At 39.6% G+C, this 25,382-nt stretch overlaps 1 protein-coding gene across 9 annotated transcripts in view; it reads right to left on the bottom strand.

Annotated features, from left to right (window-relative positions):
- Window positions 1-25,382, bottom strand: part of LOC126162229 (zinc finger CCCH domain-containing protein 13-like) — a 260,877-nt gene that overhangs the window by 87,270 nt on the left and 148,225 nt on the right. For all 9 annotated transcript variants that reach the window (XM_049918590.1, XM_049918593.1, XM_049918591.1 and 6 more), the window contains exon 10: window positions 823-952. In XM_049918590.1, coding sequence (XP_049774547.1) covers window positions 823-952 — 130 coding nt within the window. The remainder of the gene's footprint in view (window positions 1-822; window positions 953-25,382) is intronic.

The following is a 25,382-nucleotide window of genomic DNA, read 5'->3' as shown; positions in this document are numbered from 1 at the left end:
AAGTAGTGCCAACATCCTTCACTGAAATTAGTACAATTATCTGAAATAGAGGAAAAATTCCCATTAACACAAGTTAACAATGAAGTCACAATTTAACCATTCTTCCAATCAGTCTCCCACCTAACTAGATTTTATTGTGTTAGTAAAGGGGAAATATCTTTTTATGTGATAAATATTATAAAATCTTGAAGCAGATAAGAATCCACAGTCCCTCAACTAAACACAAAGATCACTCAGATCAAAGCAAAACAGAGATGGAAATGTTTTAAGAATGTTAAGGCAATAACAGACTACAAAATAATTTGTATGTAAACTGCAACAAAAGCCAAAATGTTAAATTCTTCATAAACAACACACTCACGCAAATGCAACTTGCACACACGACTACAGTCTCAGGAACTGAAACCACTCTCATTGTTTTATGGTTTAAGGCAACTGAAACCACACTCATGGTTTATGGTTTCAGTTGTCTGAGACTGTGTGTGTGTGTGTGTGTGTGTGTGTGTCGTCTATTGTTGATGAAGGCCAATGGCCCAAAGCTTTAATTGTGAGAGCCTTTTGTTGTGCCTGTCTGTGACACAGCATCTCTGCTATATGGTAAGTAGCAATATTCCTCTTCATTAAATTGTTACATTCCATCCTAGATTTTCCATTGTTTAATTTCTTCATAAAATGAGATATACACAGTTTTATTTTAAAATAGCAAGAGAAAGACAAAAACAGTGCTTTTTGCTTTTCTGTTCTCAATTAACTGCACAAAACTTCTGAATTCATTCCCATAAATTACTCAAAACAGAAAAAAATGTGATATATTTTACATACCCTCGACGTTCTTCCCCATAACCTCGTTGATCCAGACGCCTGTCGACTAATCTATCATCTCTTGTGGCTGCCCCTTCCTCATAACGGCCTCTTTCTAGACCTTCACCATAACGTGATCTGTCATCACGGCCTGCAAATATGATATTAGGTATTAGTACAGCAGACAATTTTGCAAGGAAGGAGAGTTGGCTGGCCTGTTACACTTTTTTTTTATCTTCCAACCCAGATTATCCATTATTTTGTTCATTGTTTGAACAATATATCCATGAGAGAGAAGGTGGGGGGATACAATGTCACATTTGAACAAAATCAGACAAAGGAGTGCAAACAACATTTTTTTTCCCCTGTATCATTCTAACTCGCCTGTATTGCAGATACAAAGATACTGTACCACATATGCTTTCAGTTTCATTGTCTCCAATATTGTAATATTAATATACAATACCTTAAATACTGCCACACAATGTAACAATGGTATAGTAGTATTGTGATATGTAATTTTGTATGCAACTATGTTTCAATGCAGATGGCCTGTCCATTATACAGCTGAATTTGCTTTTCACTTTCCCAATACTATGAGTAAAATATTCATATCTTAAACTGAAGAAGGTTACAAACATATATTTCCACTACTTGTTCCTAGTAAATGAAATATTATGTATTTGAAAGCATGCATGTCTTGTGGTTTTGAAAGTTTTAAGCCATGTCCCTGACATCTTGAATTTTCAACTGTGCAGTTGAAGCTCTTCCATTAAAGCAAAACATTGCTACCAACTGAAAGCTTTTTATTTTTGATTAGGAGTTCTGAAAATAAAGGACTGAGCCAGATAACAACTAATGGCACCTTCCACTGCTAAGTGACGGGCCTTCATAAGGAAGCCTGAATTTTGCACCACTACCAGGTGAGGCATTCACTGATTGCTTGCAGTTGGCGATGTGCTGTGCAATGTATTCAGCAGATTTTTAATTCATTTGAGATGAATGAATGTGTAGAGCATTGATGCTTCAATTAACAGCTTGCTGGTTGTCAAAGAAAACCACCTTGCAAGGCTTGGTAGGTAATGGAACTGGTGAAACACAAGTAATGAAGTGGTTCAAAATGGCTGTCTGTACATCAATGGAGAGAGGCTACTAATTTTGTTTGTCACAAACAATTCACAGTGCAACTACTGATGAGATGGTGCTGAATCCGATAATGGGAGGTCCTGTCTGACTCTATGAAAGACTAGCAAAATTCCATGCATTCAACTTTATCAGAGGACACGAACATGTACAGAGTGTCTGAAGTCCCTGCCTAGCCCAATGTTGGCATAATCCAAAAAAACTAATTTTGATGTTTCACAGGTCAAGTTGGAAAACACCAACACATATCTCAAGTTTCTCAACACTACAATAACTTCATTCATGACATGGAAGCATTCCCCGCCCACAAAATCTAAACAAGGGTGATGCATGTGAAGAAAAATCAAGCAGACAATGTGATGATTTCTTCAATGGCCGTGAAATTATGTATCACAAATACACAAAGGAAGAACCATGAAAAAAAAGCACTATTAAAAAGTTGAACAGGATCTATAATTTCTTCACAAAAAGTGGAATGCTTTTTGTCTGTCGAACTCCTTTATTTTCCAAGACATAGCTCCTTCCAACTTATGGTTGTTTCCAAGATTAGAGATATCACAGAAAGTATCCTGTTTTGAGATGTGATAACGTGGAATGTAGTGACACACATGCAGGTCATTCCAAGAAGGTAACTTTCAGAGGGGTTCCAGTAGTGGAAAGAGAGCAATATTATTATTATTGTCATTATTATTAATTTTTTTTTCAGACCTCACGCATAATTCTCAAATTATTAGTGAAGAGCTACACAATATGGCAGTCACTCACAACCTTACACTAATTAACATGTTTCATTCTATACCTCTAAAAATGTCACTGGACCTACAAAATGCAGTTTCAGGACATCAGAGCAAAGTTACAGAAATTGGGCAGACATGTCTAGCTGAGTACAATCTTGTATCACATTACTGTAGGGAAAGTGACTGTATAGATCCACAGATCTGTATGAGAATCACAGTTAACAGCATTTTGTGTATTACACTTCAGTGATAGACTTGTACACATACAAGATAATAATTCTGACATTCTGTAAGTCCCTAACAGGAAACATTTTAAATTTAATTATTCAGTTAGAAAGGGTATTAACAAAACTTAGTACAGATAATTAGGAAGTGACCATATGTGGAGATTTCAATACTAATTTTAATTTCATCTCAGACAGCTCCTAGGCTTACTCATATACAAATTTGATTTGTTCCTTGCAGTATAATTCCCAACAAGAACACGAGAACACAACGCAACACTCAGTGGAAATTTATTTCTCAAGCCAAATGTCTTTCGTGGAGATGTTAGCCTCACGATAAATTGTTTATCTGACCATAGTGATAAAATATCAGCAATAAACCATCCCCATTGGTCATGATTAATGAAGAAGGAAAACACAGAATTTCACAGAACTCTAAACGCTGATTTAGTTACATTATTCAGGGATAATTTATAGGATGAAAAATAGGAAGAATTTTTTATGCACACACAGTAGATAAGAGATTTAACTTTTTCAAAAAAGTGTTCTCACAACACTGTGAATCCATTTGCTTCTTGTAATAGCTTCTATAATTTTTTTAAAAAATTACTTCATGTTTTCTTTTAGCTGTACCATTTTGTTTCAGCATTTGTGCCTTTTTAAGCGCCTACAAAGACATAATAGAACTTATCAAGAAAAACATAATTTGAAATTAACAGTATATACAACCAATTTTTGCAATTGATTAACATTCACACAGTTACAACATTTGATGTTACACTCTGTCACAGAAATAGAGTAAAAACAGTTTACTTGTAGGACTGTGATACTCTTGTGGTAATAGTCATTGGTTGTCATTAATGGCACAAGTAGATTTGTTACTAACATGCAGGTTTAAAATCAGGCAATGTAGGGCAGAGATAACAGCATAAGATGTACATACATCAAAGATAAACTATTAATCAGTACACTATCAATCATGGTGCTCCATTATATCTACTGTAACCTTGGCTGACCCAGGTACATCACAACAGGGGGTTACATGCCTAAAAAACATTCTAAAAATTTCTTTTTCCTTAGGCCCGCTTCTTCAATGAGTGCATTTTCCGGCTGCTCTCAGCAGGAACTATAAAGCTCAATGTCTTCTAAAGTGACCATTAGTTACCTTTATCCATCCTATGCAGTACTTTTTGAACGCTGCTGGTGGTACAATAGTAATTTCACGGATGTAGACTATATGAGGATATACAATTCTTGGCTATGTTGGTGCAGTCTCTGAATCTAGCAGAAAAATGTCTACCATTTACCCCACATGGAAACTTTCACATTCACCATCTGATTTTGTAAATTTCTGATCGTATACATGGTTCTTGTGGATGATGTGACATATTTCCCCACTTTGTTGTATATGCGAAATACAACTCGCAAGTTAGTTTTACAAAAATTATAGGTTATTTTATCTAATCGAGCATTACAAAAGGCAAAGCAATCCACCCTCCTGCTTTTGCCTGCTTCTCATGTCAACGAGATTTCTTTATCTAATTTGTTGTTCTTGTTCAGTATTGTTATGATATGCATTTTGCTTAGCAAATCAGCATTGCAGTCATTACGAGTTACTACATGTTTTAGAACATATAAATGGAAATTTCGTTTCGACCTAAAGGAAGGCTTAATGATTCTGTTGGGACTGAATACAGGCTTTCTTATGTATCTCCGGGTGGCCAAACTGTGGTGCTTTTATGGGTTATTATTTCCATGCAGGTTAGTTTTCAGTATATTCCGAATTTATAGGTGCCACTGTCACTCATTTATCGTTTAACAAAAACAAATTAACAGAACAATATTTTTCCAGTTCCATAGTAAAAGCAATATTTTGATTTATACTGTTGAACCGTAATAACTTACTCTCGATTTCAGCAATCTTGTTGTTAAAGTGAACAAGGGTATCATCAACATACCTCTTATAAAAAAAAGTCTTACTAGCAGCGTTAATACATTCTTCAACGAGCAATTTCTCTGTATGATTTACAAAAATATCTGCCAGTGTGCAAGCAATACAACTGTCTGTGGTGATATCATCTCGTTGTGAATATATTTCATTGCCATTTGAAGTAATTGAAAGACAAGATTAATTGTAGTAACTTGATAATTTCAGCAGTAGTGGCTACCCTGTTGTTTCTATGTTTAAATAGGTTCTTTTTAAAATATCAGTGGTTTCTATTATTGGAATGTTAGTGAACAGATTTACCATACTGAATGTGAGGCAAAATTCACACAAGAAATAGTAGAGAATTTTAAGGCTCAAAAGAAGCTATTATATTGCATATTAAGTACTAGGGTGAAGCAAAAAGAAAAGACTTCAAAAGTCATCAACAAAGGAGGAAAACCCATATGGGAGGAAAAAGGAATTTTGAAAGTATGGAAAGAATACCTCCAAAAATTATTTGAAGGACAAGCTGAAACAAATACACATAGTGAGACAGAGGGCGAAAAAAGAAAGCATACCATTACACGGGAATTAGAAAGAGAAAATCTGCAAATGTTGGATGTAGAGAAAGCCATATTAGAAATGAGAAATGGCAAAGCTCCTGATGTGGATGAAATCACAATGGAAATGATCAAAGCCGCGAGACCCACCGGAATTCAGTAGTTGTATGGAATAATGATAATAGTATGGACACATGGCCTCTCCACGAAACACAGACCCTGCTATCAGTCGGGTGGCTTGCGAGCTTTAGCGATACAGATAGCCATATTGTAGGTACAACCACTACACAGAGGTATCTGTTGAGAGGCCAGACAAACATATGGTTCCTAAAGAGGGCCAGCAGTCTTTTCGGTAGTTGCAGGGCAACAGTCTGGATAATTGACTGATCTGACCTTGTAACATCAACCAAAACAGCCTTTCTGTGTTGGTACTGCGAATGCCCGAGAGCAAGGGGATACTACAACCGTAATTTCTTCCCAAGGACGTAGAGCTCTACAGTACGGTTAAAATGATTATGGCATTCTTTTGGGTAAAACGTTCTGGAGGTAAAATAGTCCCCCATTCCAATCTCCAGTCAGGGAGTACCCATTAGGATGTCGTCATCAGGAGATACAAAACTGGCATTCTACGGATCAGACTGTGGAATCTGGAAGGTAGGTTAGAAAATTTAAAAAGGGAAATGGATAGGTTGAAGTTAGATACCGTGGGAATTAGTGAAGTTCAATGGCAGGAGGAACAGGACTTTGGTCAGGTGAATACAGGGTTATAAATACAAGGGCCAACAGGGGTAACACAGGAGTGGGTTTAATAATGAATAGAAAATAGGAATGGGGGTAAGCTACTATGAACATTGTAGTGAATGCATTATTGTTGCCAAGAGAGACACAAAGCCCATGCCTACCACATTAACACGAGTTTACATGCCAGCTAGCTCCGCAGATGATGAAGAGATTGAAGAAATGCACTATGAGATAAAAGAAATTATTCAGGTAGTTAAAGGAGTTGAAAATTTCATTGTGATTGGGGACTGGAATTTGATAGTAGGAAAAGGAAGAGAAGGAAAAATAGTAGGTGAATATGGACTAGGGAAAGGAATGAATAAGGGAGCCACCTAGTTGAATTTTGCACACAGCATAATTTAATAAAAGAATCATGAAAGAAGGTTGTGTACATAGAAGAGACCTGGAACACTAGAAGGTTTCATATTGATTATATCATGGTAAGACAGAGATTTCAGAACCAGATTTTAAATTGTAAGACATTACCATGAGCAAATGTGGATTCACACACAATTTACTGGTTATGAACTGTAGAGTAAAAATGAAGAACTTGCAGAAAGTTATGAAATTAAAGAGATGGACCTGAATACACTGAAAGAACCAGATGTTACTGGGAATTTCAGAGGGAGCATTAGGGAATGATTGAGGGGGAAAAAAACAGGAGAAAGGAATACAGTAGAAGAAGAATGGGTAGCTTTAAGAGATGAAATAGTGAAGACAGCAGAAGATCCAATAGGTAAGAAGACAAGGCCAAGTAGAAATCCTTGGACACCACAAGAGATATTAAATTTAACTGATAAAAGTAGAAAATTTTAAAATGCAGCATAACAAACAGGTGAAAGGGAATACAAACATAAAAAAACAGAGAGAGAGAGAGAGAGAGAGAGAGAGAGAGAGAGAGAGAGAGAGGGAGAGGGAGAGAGAGAGAGAGAGAGAGAGAGAGAGATTGACAGGAAGTGCAAAACTGCTAAACAGGAATGGCTAGAGGACAAATGTATAGATTCAGAAGCATATTTCACAAGTGGAAAGATAGATACTGCCTACAAGAAAATTAAAGAAGCCTTTGGGGAAAAAGAGAAGCAGCTGTATAAATGTCAGGAGCTCACACAGTAAACCAGCCCTAAGCAAAGAAGGGAAAGCTGAAAGGTCGAAGGAGTACATGGAAGGCCTATACACGGAGATGAACTTTAAAGCAATATTATAGAAAGGTAAGTGAACACAGATGAAGGTGAGATTGGGAGATATTATGCTGCTAGAAGAATTTGACTAAGGCCTGAAAGAGCTTAGTCAAAATAAGGCCCTGGGAGTAGATGACATTCTGTCAGAACTAGTGATAGCCTTGGGAGAGTCTGAGCCATGCCAGAACTCTTCCATTTGGTGTGCAAGAAGTATTATTCCAATTCCGAAGAAACCACTAGCTGACAAGTGTGAAAATTACTGAACTATCAGTTTAATAAACCATGGTTGCAAGATACTAACACGAATTCTTTACAGAAGAATGGAAAAACTAGTAGAAGCATACCAAGATCAGTTTGGATTCTGGAGAACTGTAGGAAAACACTAGGCAATACTGAGCCTACAACTTATCATAGAAGATAGGTTGAGGAAAAGTCAACCTACATTTATAGAATTTGTAGACTTAGAGAATGCTTTTGACAATGCTGACTGGAATACATTCTTTGAAATTCTGAAGGTAGGAGGTGTAAAACACAGGGAGTGAAAGGCTATTTACAACTTGTACAGAAACCAGACAGAGTGTCATGAAATGAAAATAGTGATTGAGAAACGAGTGAAACAAGAGCTTTAGCCTACCCTTATGTTTTTCAACCTGTATATCGAACAAGCAATAAAGGAAACCAAAGAAAAATTTGGAGTAGGTATTAAAGTTCAGAGAGAAAAAATAAAAACTTTGAGGTTTGCCAATGACATTTTACTTCTGTCAGAGACAGCAAAGGACTCGGAAGAGTGGTTGAACAGAATGGACAGTGTTTTGAAAGGAGGATATAAGATTACCATCAACAAAAGCAAAACAAGGATAATGCCATGTAGTCAAATTAAATCAGGTGATGCCAAGGGAATCAGATTAGGAAACAAGACATTTATAGTAGTAGATGAGTTTTGCTATTTGTGCAGCAAAATAACTGATGATCGCCGAAATAGAGAGGATATAAAATGTAGATTGGCAATGGAAACAAAAGCATTTCTGCAGAAGAGAAATATGTTAACACTGAATATAGATTTAAGTGTTAGGAAATTTTCTAAAGGTATTTGTCTGGAATGTGGCCTTGTAGGGAAGTGGAACACGGACGACAAACAGTTTACAAAAAAAGAGAATAGAAGCTTTCAAAATGTGGTGATACAGAAGGATGCTGAAAATTACTTGGGTCAATCATGTAATTAATGAGGAAGTATTGAATAGACTTGGGGAGACAAGAAATTTGTGGCACAACTTCACCAAAAGAAGGGATCAGTTGACAGGACACATTCTGAGACATCACGGGATCACCAATTTAGTATTTGAGGGAAGTGTGGGGGGTAAAAACCATAGAGGGAGACCAAGAGATGAATACAGTAAGCAGATTCAGAAAGATGTAGGTTGCAGCAGTTATTCAGAGATGAAGAGGCTCGCATAGGATAGAGCACCATGGAGAGCTGCATCAAACCAGTTTTTGGACTGAACACCACAACAACAACAACAACAACAACAACAACATGGGTGCATGGAAACATCCCTGATGATTGGACAAAAGCAATTATTGTACCTATCCTTAAGAAGAGTAACAAGGCACCCTGTGAGAATTACAGAGGAATAGCACTACGGTGTCATGGCATGAAGATTTATGAAAAGATAATTTTACAGAAAATCACAAATAATATATAACCACAATCAAAAGAACAACAAAAAGGATTTTGACTTGCAAGATTAACTATAGATGCCATATTTACAGCCAGACAGGTTGAAGAAAAGAAATGGGGATTTGCAAAAGACATTACAGTTGCATTCATACATATCAAAAAGGCTTACAAGACTGTTAGAAGGGAAGAGATGTGGCAAGGTCTGAATAGACTGGAATTACCAAAAGAAATGCAACTGGGAATGAGAAACATGCACAAAAAATGCCTGAATTATGTTATAATAGTTGGCAAAAAAAAAAAAAAAAATCAGAATGGTTTAGAAGGAACTGAGCGGTTTGGTAACAAAGTGTGCTCTCACCTGTGCTTCTTAATACAGTCATGGACAACATCATAAGAAGAGTTTGACAAGGGTCAAAAGCAGATGATAAATGAAGGATGTAAGTTGTAACAAAAAAATATTAAATATGTAGATGCTTTCAAGTGTCTAAGAAGTAAATTAACCAAGACAGGAAACATCATGGATGAAATTTTGGAGAGAACAGAAAAATGTACAACATTTTATTATTGTATATCTAACATAATTAGAAATTGGAAAATGCCTGCTAAAGCAAAGTTAATGATATACAAATAATATTATCTGCCAATATTGACCTACACATCAGAATGTTAGACTTGGACAAAAAAAGATCTGAAAAGAATAGAAGCAACAGAGATGCGCTTTCTACAAGGGTTCCTGGGTAAAATGAGAAGGGACAGGATATGGAATGAAGCAATATGGAAACACCCTGCAGATGGAGACCCTCAAAGAAAATATGGAGAGAAATAGGCTTAAATGGTTTGGTCACGTTAAAAGAATGAAGATTTCCAAGAAAGGCCCTAGAGTGGACAGAATCTGGACAAACATAAACTGCAAGACCATAAGCAAGATGGAGAGCAGGTGAAGAATTATGTGAACTTCACAGGATTGCAATGGGAGGAGATGCTGAATGATAGACTGTGGGAGAAAATAAAAGTTTGGAAGAGGCTCTGTGAATTACCTGCATGAGCAGAAGCATTTTAAGAAGAAGAAGAAGAAGAAGAAGAAAAAGAAGGAATTTTCTTTCTACTAGTATGGTATGTTGCCATCTCTCCCTCCGAAGATTGCCTTCAACTTGCACGATAATAAAAAATCTACTCATATCGTTAACAACAACCAATGACTATATTACCAATAAGGGTATCACAGTCCTACAAGAACATTACTTTTAATCTATTTACATGACATAATATAACATTAATTCTTGTAAGTGTGTGTGGATGTTAACGAACTGCAAAAATTGGTTACACACACTGTTAATCACATATTATATCAACGAAAATAATAATTTTTTGAAAACTGTATAGATAAAAAATCTACTCAGCAAGCGGCAGCAGGACAATACACGTGTAGAAAAGATATTATGTATGCATGCTTTCAGAGCCAGTGGCTCCTTATTCTGGCAGAAAGGTTGAAGGGAGAAGGAAGACGGGTAAAGGAAAAGACTAGAGAGGTTCAAGAAAAGGGTGGAGTTCAGAAAAATCACCCAGAACCCCAGGTCGGGATGAGACTTACCGGACGGGATGAGAAGGAAAGACTGTTGGGGACTGTACCAAGCAAGATTTGAGAACCTGAAGGTAATATGCAAGACAGAAATTACTGCTAAAACATCGCGCATGGGTTAATAAGAGTGAAAAGCTAAGTGCATTATATAGGATAGAGGTGCAAGGGGGACAGCAAAAAATGAAAAATGTAGAAAATTAAAATGGATGAAGAAAGGAGTAGTTACCATGAAGAAATGTTGAAACAGAAGGAGTTAAAGTAAATTTAAGACCAGGTGGGTAGCGAGAACCCATGACATGTTGTAGCGCCAGTTCCTACATGCAGAGTTCTGATAAACTGTTGTCTAAGGGAAGAATTTGGATGGCACATGAGGTGAAACAGGCACGGAGGTCATATTGTAGAGCATGCTCTGCAGCAGGATTCCATGTGTTGCCAGTATCATTCTCTGCCTATACTCTTTCATGTATTGCGTCGAACAGCATTTACAAAACAGCTGGTGTATGACGTGTCGTTTCATAGATGGCTCTCCCTTTGATAGCATATATTTCGCCAGGTACAGGGATGGTGTAGGTGGTGGTAGGAGGGAGCATAGGGCAAGTCTTGCAATGGGGACAGTCACGTGGTAGGAGCCATGGGTGCAGAAGAAGATATGGTCTGATACGGATATTGCGGAGATTGGGAGGGTGATGCAAAGCTTTTCTAGGTGTGGTGGACAAAATCTCAGACAGAATGGACATCATTCCAGGGCATGATTTTAGGAAGTCATGGCCTTGCTCAAGTCTTGAATGCATTAATCAGCTACTTCGACAAGGCCATGACTTCCTAAAATCATGCCCTGAAATGAGGTCCATTCTATCTGAGATTTTACCCACCACACCTAGAACAGCTTTTCATCACCCTCCCAATCTCCACAGTATCCTTGTCAGACCCTATGCTCCTGTACCCATCTGCCTATCCTACAGCTCTACCCCTGTGACCGTCCCTGCTGCAACATTTGCCCTATGCACCCTCCTACCACCACCTATACCAGCCCTGTAACTGGCATAACATATAGTATCAAAGGGAGAGCCACTTGTAAAACAACATATCATGTATGTAGACACTGTTCAGCCTTTTACAGCAGCATGACTACAATCCAGTTATCAGTCAGAATGAATTGCTAAGGCAGAGGGTGTATACTGGCAACACACAATATCCTATTTCAGAGCATGCTCTACAACATGACAGTCGTGATCTCTGCACCTGTTTCACCACATGCACCATCTGGATTCTTCCCCCAGACACCAGATTCTCAGAACTCCTATGGTGGAAACTGGCATTACAACATGTCCTTGGTTCTTGCCACCCACTTGTCTTTAATTTACATTAATTTCTTCAGTCTCTGCATTTCTTCACAGTACCTATTCCTTTCTTGCCTCTGTTTTAGTTTTCTACATCTTTCATTTTCTGTCTTGTCTATTTTCTGTCACCCGCTGCCACATCTACCACACACAATGCACTTAGCTTTTCACTCTTATTAACTCATGCATGATGTTTTACCAGCAATCTCTGTTTTGCATCTTATCCTATAGTCCACATTTAAGCTCTCAGGTTTTCAAACCTCATCCAGCACAGTCCCCAACAATCAATCTTTCTTTCTCATCCCATCTGGTAAGTCTCCCCTGATCCCAAAAACCTCACCAGTCGTTTTCCTTCACCTCGCTTCCTTCCCCTTCAACCCTTCTGCCAAAAGAAGGAGCCACTGACTTCTAAGGCTTGCAAACTGAAATACCTATATATGTGTGTTCTCTTGCCGCCACTTGATGAGTAGATTTTTTATCTGTCCAGTTACATTGTAATCTCATATTACACTATTCTTAATACAATCTATCATGTCTTTGCCGGTGCTTGAAATGGCACAAATGCTGAAATTGCAACAGCAAAATAAAATAGTACAGTTGACAATGAACATGAAGTCATTAAAAAAAAAGGCTAAATACCGTTTTCCTTTACAATGGGTCAGGAGCAATCCCAGTGAAAGCTGAGAGAAAGAATGGCTAATATCCAGCATCTGGGCATCTTGTGCTACAAAGACAGAGCATTGTTCAATGAAGGGGACTAGTTCTAAGAACACTAAAAATGCACTACAACTATTATTGTAAAAGTTTTCATCATGCCATCAAAAAGACAGTCACCAGGTACAGCACACACAAAATTCAAAATCCCATGAACAAGGCAAAGACAATTTGAAGCATTTATTTGTCATGACATAAACAAACTTGATAAGGCAAGTGATGTTCCAATCTCTGAAGACAGTAGCAATGAAACAGATGACATTAAATTCAAATCACAGGCCCCAAATTCACTGACGTCTTCCTGACAGTAGCAGGCATTGCATACTCCACAGCCAGTCACCAGTTTTCCCAAATGATCTGTTAGTGTTGATACTAAAATTATTAAGTTACTAGAAAGAAGTAACTCTTGTAACTATTATGTTATGTCAACCAAAGTCCTAAAATCTTGTGCAGAGTTGGTAGCAGCCTCCCCCCACACCCCCTTGAATTATCTCTGTAACCGTTTCACCAGACTAGGTGCGTCTCCTGAAATAATGAAGGATATTAGGAGATATGCAAAAACATTTGATAAAAGTAACATAAAACAGAATACTGAACCCTCTTCCTGAGAACAGCCTTTTAACATGATTTCAGTTTCGCTTCTGTAAAGCCATCTCTATTTACATTCTCATGAATTCACTTCTAGTAGAATTAACGCAAGAAAAATTACACCATGACATTTTCATAATCTTGCTAAACCTTTGTGTGAACATAAAATTCTTCTAGGAAAATTAAAATGATATGGTGTTAAAGATATTCTCCTTGAGCAGACAGAATTTTATCTCAACAATCGAAAATAGATGGTCAGATCAGCAAATGATACAGCAGGACTAAGACTCAATTCAAAATAGAGAAATATTAAAAATGATTTTCCACAAGATTGGTGATTGATGGATTCCTGTTCTTGACCTACATAAATGGTTTACCCAAAGGAGGAAAGATTTTGTTGGCAACACGGTCATTGGAGATGGAGCACAAGCTCTGTTTACGAAAGGATGGAGACGGAAATCGATCATGCCTTTTTCTCAAGAACCATCCAAGCCTTGCGTAATTTAGGGAAATCATGAGAAACCTAAATCTGCATGGCCAGATGGGGATTTGAGCCAGTGCCATCCTGAAAGAGAGTCCAGTGTGCTAGCAGCTGTGCTGCCCCACTTGTGTTTACCAAAGACACTGAAGGGTTCTTCAAAAACTGTGATGTTTGCTGTACTTATATAGACTCAAAACACATCCATACCAGACAAGACAGGAGATTAATGACACAGGCTTAAAACTGATTCACAGCTAACAGATGAACCCTTTATCTTATGAACATTTTACCTTAATAATTTTCTGGTCAAAACTGACTACTCATTGTGGGTGTGCATCATGTATATGTGTGTAAATCAGGTGACAACCAAGTCGTGTATAGGTCAGTGGCATCAATGACCAACTGACTAAGCCAATTTATTTTTATTTTTTATTTACACATCAAGTTCTGTAGGACCAAACTGAGGAGCAAATCTCCAAGATCAAGGAATGTGTCAGTACCTGAAATTATAACATAAAAGTAATAACAGATAAAAATAAAATGTTTATGAACCCAAAAAAAGTCAAGCCATAAGTGTAAGTAAACACAATCAACAATATAACAAAAGAATCAGCTTAATTTTGCAAAGAACTCCTCAACAGAAAGAAGGAGTGATCCATGAGGAAACTATTCAGTTTCCATTTGAAAGCACGTGGATTACTGCTAAGATTTTTGAATTCTTGTGGTAGCTTATTGAAAATGGATGCAGCAGTATATTGCACACCTTTCTGCACAAGATTTAACGAAGTCTGATACAAATGCAGGTTGGATTTCTGACGAGTATTAACTGAGTGAAAGCTGCTTATTCTTGGGAATAAGCTGATATTGTTAACAAGAAACAACAGTGAAATGTGTCTATATATATGAAGGAAAGTTCTACTCGCCATATAGCAGAGATGCTGAGTCACGATAGGCACAACAAAAAGATTCATACAATTTTAGCATTCGGCCATAAAGGCCTTTGTCAGCAGTAGACACACATACACACACGCGCACACAAACACACTCACGCAAACGCAACTTGCACGCACGTCTGCAGTCTCAGAGAACTAAAACCACACTGCGAGCAGCAGCACCAGTGCATGATGGGAGTGGTGACTGGGTGGGGGTAAGGAGGAGGCTGGGGCATGGAGGGGGAGGGATAGTATGGTGGGAGTGGCAGACAGGGAAGTGTTACAGTTTAGATGGAGGGCAGGATAGATGGTGCAGAGGGAGGAGGGGGTAAGTAGTGGAAAGGAAAAGAAATTAAAAGACTGGGTGTGGCAGTGCAATGACGGCTGTGTGGTGCTGGAATGGGAACAGGGAGGGGGCTGGATGGGTGAGGACAGCGACTAACGAAGGTTGAGGCCAGGACGGTTACGGGAACGTAGGATGTATTGCAGGGAAAGTTCCCACCTGTGCAATTCAGAAAAGCTGATGTTGGTGGGAAAGATCCATATGGCACATGCTGTGAAGCAGTCACTGAGATGAGGGATATCATGTTTGGTAGCATGTTCAGCAACAGGGTGGTCCACTTTTTTGGCCACAGTTTGCCAGTGACCATTCATATGGACAGACAGCTTGTTGGTTGTCATGCTTACATAGAATGCAGCACAGTGGTTGCAGCTTAGCTTGTAAATCACATGACTGGTTTCACAGGTAGCCCTGCCTTTGATGGGATAGGTGATGTTAGTGATCGGACTGGAGTAGGTGGTGGTAGGATGTATGGGACAGGTCATGCATCTAGGTCTATTACAGGGGTATGTGCCATGAGGTAAGGGATTGGGAGTAGGGGTTGTGTAAAGATGGACGAGTATATTGTGTAGGTTCTGTGGGCGGTGGAATACCATGGTAGGAGGGGTGGGAAGAATAGCGGGCAGTACATTTCTCTTTTCAGGGCACAACGAGAGGTAATCAAAACCTTGGCGGAGAATGTAATTCAGTTGCTCCAGTCCCGAATGGTACTTTGGGAGGTGGTGGGAGACTGGAAAGATAAGGCACGGGAGATTTGTTTTTGTACAAGGATGGGAGGATAATTACGGTCAGTGAAGGCTTCAGTGAGACCCTCGGTATATTTTGAGAGGGACTGCTCGTCACTGCAGATGCAACGACCATGGGTGGCTAGGCTGTACGAAAGGGACTTCTTGGTATGGAATGGATGTCAGCTGTCAAAGTGGAGGTATTGCTGGTGGTTAGTACGTTTGATATGGACGGAGGTACTGATGTAGCCATCTCCAAGGTGGAGGTCAATATCTAGGAAGGTGGTTTGTTGGGTTGAGTAGGACCAGGTGAAGCAAATGGGGGAGAAGTTGTTGAGGTTCTGGAGGAATGTGAATAAGGTGTCCTCACCTTCAATCCAGGTAACAAAGATGTCATCAATGAATCTGAACCAGGTGGGGGGTTTAGGATTCTGGATTTTTAAGAAGGATTCCTCTAGATGGCCCATGAATAGGTTAGCACAGGATGGTGCCATGCGGGTGCCAATAGCCGTACCGCGAATTTGTTTGTAGGTAATGCCTTCAAAGGAGAAGTAATTGTGGGTGAGGATATAGTTGATCATGGAGACTAGGAAGGAGGTTGTTGGTTTGGAAGCCATAGGGCATCTGGAAAGGTAGTGTTCGATAGCAGTAAGGCCATGGGCATTAGGAATGTTAGTGTACAGGGAGGTGGCATCAAAGGGACGAGCAGTGCACCGTGTGGTAAAGGGACATGAACTGTGGAGAGTCGGTCGAGGAAATGGTTGGTATCTTTTATATAGGAGGATAGGTTCCGGGTAATAAGTTGAAGGTGTTGGTCTACGAGAGCAGAGATTCTCTCATTGGGGGCACAATAACTGGCCACAAGGGGGCGTCCTGGGTGGTTGGGTTTATGGACTTTAGGAAGCATGTAGAAGGTGGGAGTGTGGGGAGTGGTAGGGGTAAGTAGAGAGATGGACTCTGGGGAGGGGTTCTGGGATGGGCCTGAGGATTTGAGTAGTGACTGGAGATCCTGCTGGATTATTGGAATGGGATCACTGTGGCATGGTTTGTAGGTGGAAGTATCTGACAGCTGACAGAGTCCTTCTGCCACATAATCTACATCTACATCTACACCTACATTTACACTCTGCAAGCCACTCAACGGTGTGTGGCGGAGGGCACTTTACGTGCCACTGTCATTACCTACCTTTTCTGTTCCAGTCGCGTATGGTTCGTGGGAAGAACGACTGTCTGAAAGCCTCCGTGCGTGCTCGAATCACTCTAATTTTACATTCGTGATCTCCTCGGGAGGTATAAGTAGGGGGAAGCAATATATTCAATACCTCATCCAGAAACGCACCCTCTCGAAACCTCTCTTGCACAGTCTGCCACTTGAGTTTGCTAAACATCTCCGTAACGCTATCACGGTTACCAAATAACCCTGTGACGAAACGCGCCGCTCTTCTTTGGATCTTCTCTATCTCCTCTGTCAACCCGACCTGGTACGGATCCCACACTACTGAGCAATACCCAAGTATAGGTCGAACGAGTGTTTTGTAAGCCACCTCCTTTGTTGATGGACCACAATTTCTAAGGACTCTCCCAATGAATCTCAACCTCACACCCGCTTTACCAACAATTAATTTTATGTGATCATTCCACTTCAAATCGTTCCGCACGCATACTCCCAGATATTTTACAGAAGTAACTGCTACCAGTGCTTGTTCCGCTATCATATAATCATACAATAAAGGATCCTTCTTTCTATATATTCGCATTACATTACATTTATCTATGTTAAGGGTCAGTTGCCACTCCTTGCACCAAGTGCCTATCCGCTGCAGATCTTCCTGCATTTCGCTACAATTTTCTAATGCTGCAACTTCTCTGTATCCTACAGCATCATCCGCGAAGAGCCGCATGGAACTTCAGACACTATCTACTAGGTCAAAACAAGAGTGGTTCAAAACAAGAGTGGTTCAAAACAAGAGTGGTGGAGCTTTTGTCTGCAGGTAGGATTATAAGGTCGGGATCAGTTTTTAGATGGTGGACTGCGGTTCTTTCTGTGGATGTAAGGTTAGTTTTGAATGTTGAAGGATTTGGGGAATGATGGTGAGGCACGGTGTTCAAGGTTAAGAAATTCTGGAAAGTTAACAAGGGGTGGTTTGGAGGCAGTTGAGGGGGGGGGGGGGGGGGGGGGATCACGGTTGGATAGAGGAGTGAACTGAGTTAGGCAAGGTTCAATATTGGCCTTTGGTTGAGTCTGACTGGTCAGGTTGGCGGCGAAAAAGTGTTTCCACTGTAAGGACCGGGAGAAGGAGAGAAGGTCTTTACTAGTCCTGCATGGTTGAATTTGGGAGTGGGGCAAAATGTGAGGCCTTTGGAAAGGACTGATGTTTCTGTGGGACTAAGGCTTCTGTTGCCGAACACACTGCCAAACATGATATCCCTCATCTCAATGACTGCTTCACAGCCTGTACCAGATGGATCCTTCCCACCAACACCGCTTTTCTGAATTGCGCAGGTGGGTACTTTCCCTGCAATACATCCTACATTCCCGTAACCCTCTTGGCGTCAACCTTCGTTAGTCACTGTCCTCACCCATTCAGCCCCCTCCCTGTTCCCATTCCAGCACCACACAGCCGCAATTGCACCGCCACACCCAGTCTTTTAATTTCTTTTCCTTTCCGCTACTTACCCCCTCCCCCCTCCACACCTTCTCTCCTGCCCTCCGTCTAAACTGCAACACTTCACTGTCTGCCACTCCCACCATACTATCCCTCCCCCTCCTTGCCCCAGCCTCCTCCTTACCCCCACCCAGTTGTCACTCCCATCATGCACTGGTGCCGCTGCTCGCAGTGTGGTTTCAGTTCTCTGAGACTGCAGACGTGTGTGCAAGTTGCGTTTGCGTTTGCGTGTGTGTGTGTGTGTGTGTGTGTCTACTGCTGACAAAGGCCTTCCTGGCCGAATGCTACAATTGTGTGAATCTTTCTGTTGTGCATATCGCGACTCAGCATCTCTTCTATATGGAATGAAAATAAGCAAAGTAGATTATGCCGAACAATCACTTACTTCAGATACCATTCTAATGGTAAAAATAGCAGCATTAAGCCTCTGAACAAGATCCTGAATGAGGGCTTTCCATGACAGTTTACTATCTATCTGAATACCTAGAAATTTGAACTGTTCAGTTTCACTAATCACATGCCCATTCTGTGAAATTAAAGCATCGGACCTTTTTGAATCGTGTGTAAAAACTGAGTCTTACTGTGATTTAGCATAAGTTTATTTTCTACAGGTGATGAACTTATGTCATGAATTGCACTATGAAACTGAGCCATTGTTGCACACAATATCCTTTGCTACCAAGCTAGTGTCATCAGCAAATGGAAATATTTTAGAGTTATCCGCAATACTATAGGGTATATCATTTATATAAATAAGGAACCCGAGTGGCCCCTACACTGATCCCTGGGGCATCCCCCATTTGACCGTACCCCACTCAGACCCCACATCACAGCCATTCAACACACTGTGAATAATGACCTTTTGCTGTCTGTTCTTAAAGTAAGAGGTGAACCAATTGTGAGCTACTCCTCGTATTCCGTAACTGTCCAACTTCTGGAGCAATATTTTGTGATCAACACAATCAAACGTCTTAGTTAAATAAAAAAAAAAAAAACTATGGCTAGCGTTTGAAACCTTTTGTTTCACTCATCGAGTATCTCACAGAGAAAAGAGAATATAACATTTTCAGTTGTTAAATGACTTCTAAAGCTGAAGTGTTTTAAAATCTTGAGTACTCTGCAGAGAGGGGACTGTGATGTTGTCTGCTAACATGAAAAGTTAACCTATTCTCACCAAGCTCATACCTATCACATTCATGGATTTCATGCTTTTGTGTTTCCTTTATCTTTATTTTGTTGTTTGCTTTGTTTTTATGACACAGTGTAAAAGTTGAATGAGGGCTCTGTATTTTTCTTACTAATGTTCTCCCATATAAAAAAGAGACAAAATATATGAAAGGAGAGGCCCCTTATGTTTTAAAATGCCTGCACAAAAAAACTGCACTCTTGATAAATAAGAAGGTAAATAGATGACAGATTGTAACAAAAATGGTTTCAACAGTAAAAAAAGTCAGTCTTATTTAATGAGAAAAACAATTTTTGATGTTATTTGCCATTTAAAAAGAAAGCAAGATCACAGGATAAAGTAAAAAGGCAGTATATTGTTTTATATGTTTGATACTATACACAGTATCTAGGGAATAAAATATTATCCATACAAAAATTTTCTGTGTTCGGAGGAGATACACCTATGGATTTCTTTCTGTGGGGAGAGGTGAAGTGTTTGGTGCTTGAGACATTGGCAGACACTCCATAAGAGCTGAAGCTGTAACTATTATTCGTGAAATTCCAGATTAGTTTGAATGTGTTAGACAATCACCAGAAAACTCTGGATTCTTTGTACAATCAAACTCCCAGGTATAAAACAACTTCAAATTTATGCTTATTTTACAAATGAGTTACCCTCCAAGTGAGCACACCATTTTTTTTATGTCACAAGCGGGCTTGTGGCTTACTTCATACACTTGTAAAGTGTAGCTATCTTTAAGTTACCACAGTAAACATGTTTGAGCAAAATCAGAGTTTAATTAAACAATAATAAAATAAACTGAGATTATATGAGCTAAATCACTGCTTAATTAAACAATAATAAAATGAACATTCATTATATCACTTTGATGCTGTGTACAAGTGTTACCTCACAGTAATGACACACTCAAAGCATTGAACTGCACAGCTGCATCAGTTCACGGCCAACCATTTATTTGATTGCTAATTATCTCACAGACAGCTACCTCACTTTCGAATTGTGCCGCTAGTTTGGAATCTGGGTCATTTTCTTGCACCGACTGTACATGTTTTCTCATCTAGCTTGCTGTTTATTTTACACTGCTGGCCACCGTAAATGCAACACCCTGAAGGAAGCATCCGAATCAAGTGAAATTTACACCATGAGTTTGCAGCGATGAGATATGCAATTGATTAGAATTTCAGCGCAGACGCACATCACGCGCGCCTGTGGCGCCACCTCATAGCGCCATTTAAGGCTTGGCGATTTCGACGAGTGTACGTTCGGCACGTGTGTTTACCTTGTGGTTGTTTCACAAGATGATCAGTTATGCCTCGTAGAAAACAGCGAACTTCTTTTGATCAAGTATCCGAGTTCGACAGAGGAAGGATAGTGGCTTACCGAGATTGTGGATTATCATACAGAGAAATCGCTAGTAGTGTTGGACGAAACCAAACAACTGTAATGCAGATATGTGACCGTTGGATGCAGGAGGGTACGACGGACCGACATGGTCAATCGCATTCACCTCTGTGCACCACTGCACGTGCTGATAGGCAAATTGTGCGCATGGCAGTGACGGATAGCTCAGTGACATCCCGAACCATAGCACAGCACATTGCGTCTGTAACGTATCATCCAGTGTCTGCGCGTACCATTCGACGCCATTTACAGCAGGGTGGTCTGTCCACAAGACGCCCATTGCTTCGTCTACCATTGACGCAGAACCACAGACGTCTCCGTCGCCAATGGTGTGATGACAGATGAATGTGAACGGCAGAATGGAATGGCGTTGTCTTTACTGACGAGGCATGCTTCTGTCTGCAGCACCACGATGGTCGGATTCGAGTGTGGAGACACTGTGGAGAGAGGATGCTGGACAGCTGTATTATGCACCGCCACACTGGTCTTGCACCGGGTATTCTGGTATGGGGCGGTATTGGATATTACTCTCGCACGCCTCTAGTACGCATTGCCAGTACTTTAAATAGCCGGTGCTACATATCCGAGGTGCTGGAGCCAGTTGTCCTTCCCTACCTTCAGGGCTCGGCCACAGCCATATTTCAACAGGATAATGCGCGACCACATGTGGCACGCATTGTCCAAAGGTTCTTCGTCAATAACCAGATTGAATTGCTTCCCTGGCCGGCTCGCTCTCTGGATCTTTCGCCAATAGAAAACATGTGGTCCATGGTTGCTCAACGAGTGACCCAGATTACATCCCCAGCTGCCACACCAGATGATCTTTGGCAATGTGTGGAAGCTGCTTGGGCTGCTGTACCCCAGGAACACATCCAACGTCTCTTTGACTCAATGCCACGACGTGTGGCAGCGGTGATCTCCAACAATGGCGGCTACTCTGGCTACTGATTCTGGCAGGAACCACATGTCACAGACGTCTGTAAACGTAATCATTTGATACTTGGTCAACATGTTGTCTACAAAATAAATTTTGTTGTGCTACCTCTTGTCTTTCTTGGTGTTGCATTTATGGTGGCCAGCAGTGTATATTTTTGCAGTTCACTTGAATATATGATTATGGCAGAACAACTTAGCATTGTGTTAGCTGACACAATAATGAAGGGGTAGGTATGGGTTTGCAATTGTGAAGCACCACTGCAGTGGAACAAGACAATGTTATTTGTCGTTGGCACACTTTATACACAGGGGCACGCACTCAAGGGTTAATGCTTTAAATATTTGAAGTTAAGCCTGTAATCCAGAATATGCTCAGAATAGGTCTGAAATTATGTTTAAAGTTAATTGGAAGTCAGTAATTGTTCTCATTATCAAACACTGGGTCAGTATATTATGGGTAATTTGCACTTTGTTTTAAGCAAAATCTAGTTTTCCATGCATCTCAATATTTATGCCCCCTGAACCATGTGTCATACAATGATATAATTTTGCAGGTACATTCAGTGCTACATGTGGATACTGTAAGCAAAGTGTCTTGCAATTACAGTACCAGCAAAAAAGAGCTAAATTAAAATGTCATGCCTGTTTTGGCAATTTTACTGCACGAACAGTGACACTGTAGTAAGTGATAAACGTTTTTACTTTCATGATTCTGCTGGGGCTGTAAGTGAGAAAAAAATTTTGTATAGGTTTGAAATTTTGTGTACAGTTTGTTGCAAGTCACTAAGTGCTCTCATTCTCAAATACTGGATGAATATTGTCTGGATGCTTGCATGCTCTAAGTTATGCTGTCTCAAAACATACCATAATTTATAACTGTAACACTTGTCTTACTGAGCTGAACCTTCCACATAAGATTATACCTCTTAATGAGTAGATTAAGTAAGCATTTTAAATTTTTGGATTTGGACACTATTTATATGCCGTATTGAAAATTAAACTCCTGTTGCTCCTGCAAGCCGTTCTATAGGCAAACTGAAACTTGATCCAGGATAGCTGTTTATTACTACAGATTGACATGCAGATGCTACAACTGTATTCATATAAATGGATGATATTTTCAGCAAAATCAGTAAACAATTTTCATCATAAAGCAGTCCGTCCACTGTCTCCAAATACTGCTAGTGTCAAGACCTTCACGGACCATAGATGGGCATTGACATACCTATGACATTTTTGTCATACAAAAAACACTACAAAATTATGTACACATAGCTTTTTAACATCCAATTATTCTGAGAGGAAATAGATACAGATGTCTTGATGGAGAACACTTTTGCTACTCATACAGTTCTCAATGGTATGGAGAATTTACTATACATCCACTATGAATAACATAGTCTATTAGCATTGCTTGTTCTTACATTCTGTTACCATATTTAGATTTTTTAGAAAAAAAGGATGGTCCCTCTTAACCTCCCTTTTATCATTCATGTGAAAAACTGCACAACAGACAGCTCTCACAAGACACACAGTTCTGGTACTGATCTGTAAATGAAAATAGTGATTCAATAGGCAAGACTCAGTACAAAAATTAAATTGCGGGGTGCCGCAGTAGACTCACTTTCCAAGAGTAGTTGATTGAAATGAGAAAATCACTCATGTAAAAGGGCTGTTACAAAAATTTATGTTATGTCACTCCAAACAAATAAGAATGACTTACTGGTAACAGAAGTAGAGAGAAATGGACGTACATTGGATGAGATGCTGTATGTGAAGTTTCTACACATCAAGATGGATAATAAACTGAAGCAATCTCAGGACACAAATAAATTAATAAAAAAGTTCCCTTTTGCCTGGTTTTCGATTAGGAAATCTCCCTCATTGTGTTGATCTGCAGGTAGGATTTCTATCATACTTTCAATCAATATTGACCTAGGGCATAATCTTCTGGAGTAATACGGTCAAAAAAGAATTATTCTGCAGAAGTGCGCAAGCAGAATGTTGTGTAAACTTTATAACCAAATATCTTCCAGAAGCCTCTTCAGAAACCTAGGGGTTCGTACACTTAAATGCCAAACATATACTCTCAAGTAGCGTTTGTGGTTAATTACAGAAGTGAATTTAGGATGAACTCTGCAATTTACAACCACAATACTAACAGTAAAAGCAGAGTACACTTCGCTACCTTGGAGACAGAATGGAGTTCTAAACTATGCTGCAAAAGTCTACAATAGGCTGTCAATAGACAGCAGACAATTAGAATATAAATAACCACATATTCAAGAATAATGTACAGAAATGTCTGATTAGCCACTACTTTCACAATGTATCAGAATATTTGGACTCATTTATATACGTTTTGTATAACTCTGATGTTTCTATCACACAGATCTTGAGACACTGTCAGTGGCCTGTGTCAAGTAAATGCTTTGTTTTAAGTATGATATAAACATAGCAGCTGAGAAGAACAGGACACAGAACAGTGGTTTTTCCCTAGAAACTGTTTTACAGTTAATATACACATACAAAGAAGCTAATCTAAAATTTGATCCCATAATTATCCATATCAGTAAATTACAACTAGTTGTAGTTTATTATCAGCAGGAAAAACCAGTAGTTGTTGCTTCTACCTGTTCTTGTTTAACTTGTCTCCGTCCAAATCTCTGAAAACTATTCTTCATTATAGGATTTATGGAACGTGTGTGTGTGTGTGTGTGTGTGTGTGTGTGTGTGTGTGTGTGTGTAAAACATAACACATTTATAGCTTTGTTATTGCTATTCTGCAGGGGTAGAACATACCATTTCATCGATATGAAATCCCGCACTGGAAAATTTAGGAAAATTGATCTTGACAGAAGAGGCTTCTGTTCAATGAGCAAAATTGCATATGTGAGCGCACCCATCACTATGAGAGGAGGTGGGGTGGTCACTTGGCACACATCTGACAGTGCCACGATGTCAGAAGTGAGGTGGGAACTGCTTGGGCAGCAGGCATGCAGACTGTCATATGTCTGTCCAGAATGATCTGTCAACAAACATGCCTGTCTACGTAACAGATCAGAAGGTGGATAAGCTTCACCAGAAACAGGTGGTTCGGCCCCCCTACACATGCGTCAAATGAATGCTGCTGCCTACTGGACTGTCTGAAACCCCTGATTGTATTAACTCAGCAAAGCTGCACGATACACTAATCTAATATTGAAATCTGACAATTAATGTTTATTCAGAAGTAATTTTCTACATTATTTAGTAAAAATACTGTAGATGCAAGTAAGAAACCTGATGCAGTACAAACTAGTAGTTCTTACGACAAGTCAATGTAGGGCCCACAACCTATCCTGCACCTCATTCTGCCTTGGAAAAATTATTGCCGAGCTGTATATCCTAGTTGCGATTACCTAAAATAGCATCAAAAAATTGCACCTGCTCCCAATAACACCCACTACATGAAAGCTGGAGA

This window comes from Schistocerca cancellata, chromosome 2, assembly GCF_023864275.1.
Source record: "Schistocerca cancellata isolate TAMUIC-IGC-003103 chromosome 2, iqSchCanc2.1, whole genome shotgun sequence".
Taxonomy (NCBI): domain Eukaryota; kingdom Metazoa; phylum Arthropoda; class Insecta; order Orthoptera; family Acrididae; genus Schistocerca; species Schistocerca cancellata.
Note: the sequence above shows the minus strand (reverse complement) of the source record. Positions and strands in the feature narration are given on the sequence as shown.